At 35.4% G+C, this 9,856-nt stretch overlaps 1 protein-coding gene across 2 annotated transcripts; it reads right to left on the reverse strand.

Annotated features, from left to right (window-relative positions):
* Positions 1 to 3,886: 3,886 nt before the first annotated feature.
* On the reverse strand, positions 3,887 to 7,377 carry LOC109182505 (protein FLC EXPRESSOR-like). Of its 2 annotated transcripts, none has more exons than XM_019332629.1 (4): positions 6,734 to 7,377; positions 6,122 to 6,309; positions 5,964 to 6,046; positions 3,887 to 4,397 (listed from the first exon to the last, which is right to left on the reverse strand). In XM_019332629.1, exons 1-4 carry the CDS (start codon positions 7,273 to 7,275, stop codon positions 4,305 to 4,307), a joined length of 906 nt encoding a protein of 301 aa, XP_019188174.1. In that variant the 5' UTR covers positions 7,276 to 7,377; the 3' UTR covers positions 3,887 to 4,304. The 2 variants fall into 2 exon arrangements, with proteins under 2 accessions (XP_019188174.1, XP_019188175.1); XM_019332630.1 differs by having other exon boundaries at positions 6,122 to 6,282; positions 6,734 to 7,376.
* Positions 7,378 to 9,856: the final 2,479 nt, after the last annotated feature.

The following is a 9,856-nucleotide window of genomic DNA, read 5'->3' on the forward strand; positions in this document are numbered from 1 at the left end:
GAACCCATGACCTTTGGTCATTGGCTTTGATACCAAATTGAAGCATGTGATTCATCTCAACTAAAAGTCTAAGTTGATAGTTAAATTGCACATTAATAATTATATGTTCAACACCGAGAGCAAAAAAGACCAATAGGGACTAGGGAGCGGCATCGGTTATCCCTTCGGCTAAAGGTGCTGCGAGGTTGTGGGTATCGCAGTGGACAACTGGCGGCGGTGCTCACAAAAGCGACAGTGAAGGCAGGTGACACAATGGCATGGTGAGAGTATAAAGAATCAAACACTAATAGGCGGTGATGTAGAAACACACTTCAATTCCATCTCCTCCTTTTTCTTCAAGGCATTTAGAGAATTTATTTTAATTTTAATTTCTACAAATCTTTGTTGTTTTACAGTTTTCAACATTGTATCAACAAGGCGGTATCTCAAATGGATTTGTTATTAATTATTTTATTTTTCTTTGATTTGACAAAAATATCCTTAAATTTAACACTCATTTAACACTCATTTAACAGAAAGATTGACGGAGAATTATTTGTGATAAAAAATAAAAGTCGAGGCATGTGTTTTGGTTGAATTGAAAGGAGTACTACCCCAATAGTCAGATGACCATTTGTGGTATTAACTCATCTTTTAAACTTTCATCATCAACTTTATAAGTGTATAATAAAAATTCGTAGGACAAATATTTAAAGACTTTAAAAGACTTTTTCATATTAAAAAGTTTTAAAAAATCATTAAAACTTTAAATTAATACACCCTTACAAACATTCCTTAACTTCCATTAATATATTATTTATAATTTTCTTACAAAAATAATTTTTATAAATCATAAATAAATTAATGCATTGCAATAAAATAAAAAATAAATATTAATTGTCATAAATATAGAGTATATTATACATAAAGAAAATATAAGCAACGAACATACAATCGAATTTGAAAATTTCTCAAATTCATTACCAATAATAATAATAATAATAATAACAATAACAATAACAATAACAATAACAATAATATCATCATCATCATCATCATCATCATCATCATCATCATCATCATCATCATCATCATCATCATCATCATCATCATCATCATCATCATCATCATCATCATCATCATCATCATCATCATCATCATCATCATCATCATCATCATCATCATCATCATCATCATCATCATCATCATCATCATCTATCCCTTGGGATTTTGAAAGCCGTATGCAGAAGCTAAGCTATTTGTTAGGAGTGTATTACTTGAGTTAGACTAAGATTCTCTCTTGTGTTTTTGTATTTATGTCTTCAAACTTTGTTATTTAATACAACACACATTTATATTTTCATCTGGTATCAATTTTTAAGTTTTCTATCATGGCAGCTCTCGGTGTTAATGATGACGGCTCTGTTCGTGACTCTCTGAACGGACCGTTACCGAGGCTCCTCCTGTACCTACCAGAAATAGCCTCTCATTGGCTCATCATTTTGTATCCCTAAAATTAACTACCTGCAATTTTCTATTTTGGAGAACACAGATGCTGTCGTTCTTGGAAAGCAAAGGTCTTCTTGGTTATGTTGACGGCACGCTGCCCTATCCGTCTCTCTCCCCGACGGCTAGGGATGTCAATCAGGCCAACCCACTCGGTTTCGGGCTAGCCCTGTCGGGTTGTCGGGCTAATCGGTTCAGGCTAATTGGTTTATTAATATTTTATTCTCGGATTCGGTTTGGCCCTAACCCTAAATTTTGGGTTGTCGGGCTAATCGGACGGGTTGAACCATCTGAACTAAAATTAGAAACTGAAAGTGAGTACCCATATTTAGAGTACGGAGCGCGGCTGGAGCGGGAAGTATACTCCCCGTCTCCGTCCTCAACGGGAAATTGAAAATAGTCCCTATCTACGTTCCCGAGGAGAATTTGGCGGGAACGAAGAATCCCATCCTCATCCATTTTTAGTCAAAATATTAGATTAATGTTGCTTTAAATTTTAAAAAACAAAAAACTTAAGTTTTAATTTAAATTATATATATATATATATATATATATATATATATATATATATATATATATATATATATATATATATATATATATATATATATATATTAATTATAATAATTATTCTATGTATGTTAGGTTTCACATCACTTCTATAATAAAGAATAGTTTTCAATAGTTCGGGTTGTCGGGCTAGCCCTATCGGGCTACAGGGCTAATCGGTTTCGGGCTCGTCGAGCTAATGTGTTTTATCAAGCTAGCCCGTTTGGGCCATAGCCCTATCGGTTTCGATTTTATCGGGTTTGGGCTAAATTGACATCCCTTGACGGCTGCTTCGACCGCGGACAGTGGAGCGGCTGCTGCTTCGGATCTTGCCTAGGGTCGGGCCTGACTGGACTAGGCATATGTGAAAGTCTTACGTTGTAAAGTTAATAAAAATTCTCAGTTAATTTAAATGTCATTCCGCTTGCTGGGTTTAAAGTTGTCTTGGGCGTCAATTGGCTTCGCACGTTGGGTGCCATACTCTGGGATTTTAATGCCCTAAGTATGAGTTTCTAATACAAAAATCAACACATAACGTGGCAAGGAGAACATGTACATCCCTCTAAGTTGCTTATTGCCATACAATCCTAGGTAAGTCTTTACACCGCACTTGATCACATTTTGACTGATTTTTCTGACCTCTTCCAGACATCATTGCCACCTCAAAGCAGTTGTGACCACCATAACTTATTGGTCAACGGTGCTGATCCAGTGGCGGTATAGCCCTATCGTTACGCTCGGGCACAGAAAGACAAAATTGAACGTCAGTGTCTGTCGATGATGGCACACTAGGGATTATACGACCTAATCGTTCCCCTTATTCATCCCCGGTCTTATTGGTACTCAAACAAGATCGTTCGTGGCACTTTTGCATGAACTACTGTGAACTAAATGCCAAGAAAGTCAAAGACAAATTTTCGATACAAGTTATTTAGGAGCTTTTAGATGAGTTGAATGTCCCGCGTTTTTTCACTAAGCTTGACTTCGAATGCATTCCACCAACGTGGGAAAAACAGCCTTCCAGACACATCACGACCACTTTGAATTTCTCGTGATGTCGTTTGCCTCTGCATTGCTCCGTCAATATTCCAGGGCCTTATGAACTAGGTTTTTGGTCTCGTGCTGCGTAAATTTGTTCTTGTATTTTTTTTATGACATTTTAATTTATAGCAGGTGGTGGGTTGAACATATTTCTCACGTTCGAATGGTATTCGGTCTTCTCTGCCAACACCAATTATTGCTTAAACGCTCCAAATGCTCCTTCGGGAAAGAAAAAAATTGTTATCTCGGCCACATCATTGATGCCAATGGTGTCTCCATGGATGCCAACAAACTGCATACGATTCTCAACTGGCCCCGGCTTCAAACCTTCAAAGGCCTGCGCGAGTTCCTGGGGTTCGTTGGTTTCTACCGTAAGCTTATTCATGACTTTGGTATAATAGTGGCTCCCTTAGTGATACTGAAATAGTACATTGACTACAACAAAATTTTCAATTTTGTCCCAAGTAATGAATATCTGAAGATTAAAGAAGAGGACCAAATTAGTTAAGATTTTTAAAGTTGTGAATTTTTTTTTTTTTTTGCTTGATTTTTTAAAGTTGTGAAATTTAATTAGACAAAAAAAATAATTTATGACTAAATTAATAATTTCGCTATAATAAAAGAACTATTTCAGTCATTAACTCTGAATTAATTTCTCAAAAAAAAAAAAAAAAAAAAAAAAAAAAAAAAACTTTGAATTGAATTTGCTGACGCCAGTTCTTTAATAGTGGTATCATAATATGCCTAGAATATGTAACAGCATGGAATCTTTTCGCTTGCTGCGTGTCTGCGACATTATTATTTATTAGTGTATCACTTATCACCATTTATAGGAAAAAGCATGTGCGTCAGGTGTTCTAGGAAGTCTCCTTCTGCTAACTGAAACATTACTTATACAAGTATGCCGTCTTTGGTTCAAACCCAATAAGCTTTCCACGTTACTTTTTTGGAAAAAATTGTGGAAAGGTATAAACATTCTAATAGTTGTAAACTATAATTAAAGAAAAATGTGAAAAGGAGAGAAGCATGGGTTCGAGGAAGAACTCAATGCTCCGTCTTCTTCTGCTACTTACAAACAAAGTTGAAGATTTTTCATGCTCTCATGCGGGGGACAACAACAGCAAAGGCAATGTTCTATTTGCTCTCCAATTCGTTCAAAGCCATCACAGAAACGGATTATCTTCGCTGGAAGCATTCGACTTACTGCAAACTATCCAATGAAAACATGCCTATGAGATATGTGGTTGTTGCGTATCATAAGGAGCATACGGGTTGTAATTTGCTCCACCATATCCGGTACCATCATCAGTACTAGGCTGAACCTGAACTATGAAAAAAGAGGATTGAGAGAGTTAAATACTCGGCAATTTTCAATAAACCAGAAGCCATGCTAATTAGAAAAGCTGCTATAAACTACAGTGCCAGTAGCCAAAACTAGAGCAGCAATAGAATTAAGTAAAGCTGCCATGCCAAGGACCTTGTAGTCCTCCAATGGCACCAAGTTGCTCCCTCTTAAGGGAGGTTGTGGGTTCGAGCCTCAGTGGAGGCGATATTGGCTCTTTGTGATTCATTTGATTGAGAAAGTAGTTATGAACAAATACTACATTGTAATAGAGTCAGTAGTATTAAAAAAAAAAAAAAAAAAAACGTAAAGCTGCCATAGCACCAGGAGATTGAAACTAGAATGCTGCAAAACTGACTTTTAGAACACAATTCATGTTAGCTCAAATTAAGAATACTATTACTCTCATATGTGATGTTTTTTTTCGCACATATGACTCTGCTTACTTCAACAGTTGCTGTAAGAAATGGCTCAGGAAACTTTGAATTTCACTGGAGTGACAGGACAAAATTGCAGTGCTTTGAAAAAAAACACTTAAACCCCCACCCAACCCCCCCCCCCCACCCCCCCCCCCCCCCAAATATATATATATACACAACTTCACTGAAAAGACAAACATGATGGTTTTGATTATTGAGCCTTGTTACAATATACAATCATTATTAGGCATAAGTGTTACCATCACTCAGCACACTGAGTGCTCATTCTAATTAAAGATTTAAAGTCCTCACCAGCTCAAGCTTGAAGAAGAGTGAACGATAGTTGAGGCATGGTGGAAGAGATGATTTAAGAAATGTGAGTTGATTACACAAAGAGAGGTTAATAAGGAGATTCTTCTAAATGATCAGCATAAGTGTTCGGCCATTTTTTGCATGCTGGGTGTTGGACAAATTAGAATGTGGAAAATGAAACTTAAAGTCAGCCTTTAAGGCAGACAAAGACCATTGCAAGAGAAATCTGTTAGAAAGTCCTATGTTTTCTGGTGGTAACATTTTGATGGAAAGTTGCAAAGTTTCTCTAGCATTCTACAAAAATGAATCTTTCTAACGACATTTATGAAGGGAAAGGGCTTTAAACCTCAGAAAGAAGTCTAAATGGAGCCTATTGAAAACAAAGATTTTGCTAAAACAATAGTGCCTCCAATGTAATTCTCAAGTAGAATAGAGTGCACTTTTTTTTTTGGGTATACCCAGGGTTTCCACTATTGGACACAGTGCTAAATTGTAAGCACCTCTTTTGGGTGGGACAGCTGGCCTGGAGATTTAAGGCTGCTCCATTCCCAAAGCCAAGGATCGAACCCTTGACCTTTGGTTAAGGATGGATGAGTCCCTTCCATTCAACCACACCCTCCTGATAATCAAGTTTCATGATGACTGAAGTTTTTACAAGCTAATAACTTTAACACTAATTTTTTCTAAGAAGCAAATTCAATTTGATCAATACTCATGGAGTGTTTGAACTCCTCCATAAATAATCAGGTCAAACGAAGATATCATTGGCCATTGCAACATCATTAATGTCATATCATGAAAACATGAACACAAACCTGCTGCATAGCATAAGAGTTAGGATACATGTTTCCACCATAACCGGTTGCAGGAACTCCATAACCTGCTGGATACGCTTGGCCTGAAGAAACAGAAAGATCAACAACTTGTTCTTAGTAAATAGCAAGAGAAGAACAGAAATATTCCATTAACATACTTGGTCCTACAGAAGCAACTGCCCTCGCCCTGTTCTCTGCAATTGCTAGCTCAGCACGTAGCTTTTCAATTTCACAACTCATCAACATCATATTCTTCTCCATTATCTGACTCTGTTCATGATTAATTTTTTTCATCTTCTTTTCATATTCAACAGCAGCCCTGCTCTTGTCCGCATGAGAAGACACAGTGAAGGTTTTATTAAATTATTTTTCATACTTTATTTTTAAAAAGAATAGAGGAGGTAAAAAAGTAAGCCAATTATAACACCAAAAAGCCCAATTAACTAAAATCTCATAACCTCAGTAGCTAATGACCATGGTTTAAATATGATTGTTTGTAGGTGACCTAAATCAGTCAATTTATGTAATCTTTCAGGTTTGAATTTCTCTTTCCATTGTGCTTCTTTCCTTATCAAAATTCTGAGTTTTCTTGAGAACTATTGCTACTGCTTTAGCCAAAGATGTGAATTACTGTTTTCTGAGGAAATTGCTGACATTTCCAGAGCATGAAAACTTCCTGATTTGTGCGCCGTTGCCAAAAATTAGCAATTTAATGGTTAAATAGTTCCAATTGCAAGCATGTAAACATGAAAATTGTAATACTGCAATACCTTCCTCTTTGGATATCCTTCTGAATTGTAGCAATGTCAGTTTTAATCTCCTTCAATTGCTTCAACTCCGGCCGGACCTTCGCTAGTTCATCCTCAGTCTCCTTCAACTTAGCAGTAAGCTCTTCACGGTCAGCCTTCATTTTCTCAATATCATCCTTGACTTGGGCCAGCTCAGCGACGGCGCGGGTCTCGGCCTCCGCTCTAATTGAATTCTCATATACCGCTCGCACCTCGGCATCGCACTCGGCCTTGACCGCGGATGCGACTGCGGTAAGCTGTCGGAGATCCTGCTGGGCGGCGGCAAGCTGCCGCTTGAGCGCGACGTGAGTAGTGGCGAAGCGCTGGTTCTCGAGGAGGAGGGTTTGGATATGGCGGTGTTGGATGGCGATACCGTCCTCCAATATGGCCGCAGGGCGGAGTCGGGCTTGGGCTTCAGGCGGAGGGATAAGAGGGATCACCCGATGATCGCCGACTGCCAGTGGATGACACTCCCCGTCCCTAAACGCTAAGGCATCTGGCGGTAGATAATTCCGTCCCGCCATTAGAACGGAAAAAGCTTTGCCGTACAGTTTATATACCCGGCGGTGGGTATTGGGGAGAGAACGCCGGAGCGCTAGGTAATTTCGCACATTTTAACAAATATAGAAAAAAAAGATTTCCAAAATAAGAAGGCCCTGAAATGTTGGGCTTTGATGGCAAGGTAAGCCCAAAAAGTTTTGGGCAAATTATATCGTGCACCGCGGTGCATAATCGATTATGCACAACGCATTAAAACGACGTCGTTTTATTTAATGAAAAGAAACGAAATTCATTCGGACCGTTCCGCAAAAAATAACTATGTTCTTCAGTTTCATTTTGTATACACTGCAGTTTCAATTCAACACAACTACAGTTTCATTTCGATATAACTACAGTTTCATTCAATATTTATAAACTCAAACTAGTTTTTTACGCGCATTGCGCGATTGGGATAATGCCCAATATCTTTTTAAATAGGTACTTTAAAGTATATAAATGCAAGATTATATTGGAATTGCTCATGCATAGATAATTGAATGTTGAATTTGCGTATTTAAATAGGTAATTCTAAGTTTACAAATGCAAGATAATATAGTCAAAATTGATTATAATTGTCAATAAAATAATTGTATAGGTATGGTTGAAACCAAATACGGGACATAAGGGAGAGCAAATAAAAATTAGGGCATAAAATATTAAATATATACTAATATTAAAGAGCTAACTGCTGATTGTCAAACAAGGACATCGCGAGATAGTTTCCCACTTCAATTTGTTGTGTGATTAGAATACTCTTTTTGTCAATAAATCCCCCCAAGTAGCAACCTTAAGGGCCCCCACACCCCGACCCGACAGAGCATTTGGGGGGTTATTATTATTATTATTATTATTATTATTATTATTATTATCATTATCATTATCATTATCATTATCATTATCATTATCATTATCATTATCATTATCATTATACCATTAGGTCATTTTACATGTTAATCTAAACATCTAATTTTTTTCAAATATCTGTTTACATATCGTTGATATAATTCGCTGGTCAAATCCGCTAACGCTAACTGCTGATTGTCAAACAAGGACATTTCGGGGTAGTTCTCACTTTAATTTGTTGTGTGATTTGAATACTCTCTTTGTCAACAAATCGTTCAAGTAGTCAATATGATTGCCTTTATAAATTATATATATATATTTTAATTTTTTCATGGTATTAATAAAATACTTGGTAAATAAATATATAGCATTATTTTGTATTATAAATTTGATATTTAATTAAAAAATAGTGCACAATAAAGATAATAGACAATGTAGTGAATATAATCAATTGATGAATTTGAATGTAAAGAATTTTTACATCGGAGAAATATAAAGACAATATAACTAATAAAATTATTTCTCTTAATTAATTTATTGATAATGAATAATTTTTTTTAATAAAGACATTATAGGGATAATGCAGCGAATATAATCAATTGATGAATTTGAATGTAAAGAATTTTTATGTTGGAGAAAAATAAAGACAATAAAACTAATGAAATTATTTCTCTTATTTAATTTATTGATAATGAATAATTTTTTTGAATAAAGACATTGTAGACACATAATTCTAAATTAAAGAAATGCATATGTATTATTTTTTGTTGTAGCTACTAAATTATTATTTATGCCAACTTTGGTTGTGGTGGGGTTCGAATCTAAGACCTTTCTTATTGGAATCAATGAGTAAGTTAATGATGAACTAACAGAAATTAACGGAAAAGATAATATTTAACGGAAAAGTTAACGGATAACCATATTCATTAAGGATAAATTAGGAAATCTTAAAAAAAATTAAAATCTGATCAATCTGAGCCATTCATTTGATTAAAAAATTTGACCGCCATTTTTTCTACTCATTATATGCCTAACTCTCTTGGGCTCTTATTAGTGTGTGTGTATATATATATATATATATATATATATATATATATATATATATATATATATATATATATATATATATATATATATATAAGTAGATATGTGAAAATGTTATTTAATTTTATTTTATATACATTATAGTTTCATTAAAACACAACAACATGACCATTTTGATATAATTACAGCTTCATTGTACAATATACACTAAAATATGTGAAATGTTATTCAGTTTCATTTTATATATACTGCAGTTTCATTTCACCACAACTACAGTATCATTTTGAAATAACTGCAGTTTCATTTTAATATGCAAATAATAGTGAGGTAGTGTCGATTTAAATACACTGTAGTGTCACTCCGTTTGCACTGCGCGGTGCATAATCGATTACGCACCGCGGTGCACGACATAACGACCCGTTTTTTGTGGAGCTATGGAGAACGACAAATTATATCGTGCACCGCCATCAAAACGACGTCGTTTTATTTAATGAAAAGAAACGGAATCTATTTCGCTCTGTTCCGCACCGTTCCGCAAAAAAATAACTCTGTTTTTCAGTTTCATTTTGTATACACTGCAGTTTCAATTCAACACAACTACAGTTTCATTTCGATATAACTACAGTTTCATTTAATATTTATACACTCAAATATGTGAAAATGTTATTTAATTGTATT

Source organism: Ipomoea nil, unplaced genomic scaffold, assembly GCF_001879475.1.
Source record: "Ipomoea nil cultivar Tokyo-kokei standard unplaced genomic scaffold, Asagao_1.1 scaffold1074, whole genome shotgun sequence".
In the NCBI taxonomy this organism is placed as follows: Eukaryota; Viridiplantae; Streptophyta; class Magnoliopsida; order Solanales; family Convolvulaceae; genus Ipomoea; species Ipomoea nil.

Coding starts and splice junctions, on each gene's coding strand:
- LOC109182505 (XM_019332629.1), bottom strand. CDS start 7,275: ATGGCGGGACGGAATTATCTACCGCCAGATGCCTTAGCGTTTAGGGAC. Junction 6,310..6,733: donor AAGGATATCCAAAGAGGAAG/GTATTGCAGTAT, acceptor TAAAACCTTCAC/TGTGTCTTCTCATGCGGACA. Junction 4,398..5,963: donor ACTCTTATGCTATGCAGCAG/GTTTGTGTTCAT, acceptor TTCATAGTTCAG/GTTCAGCCTAGTACTGATGA.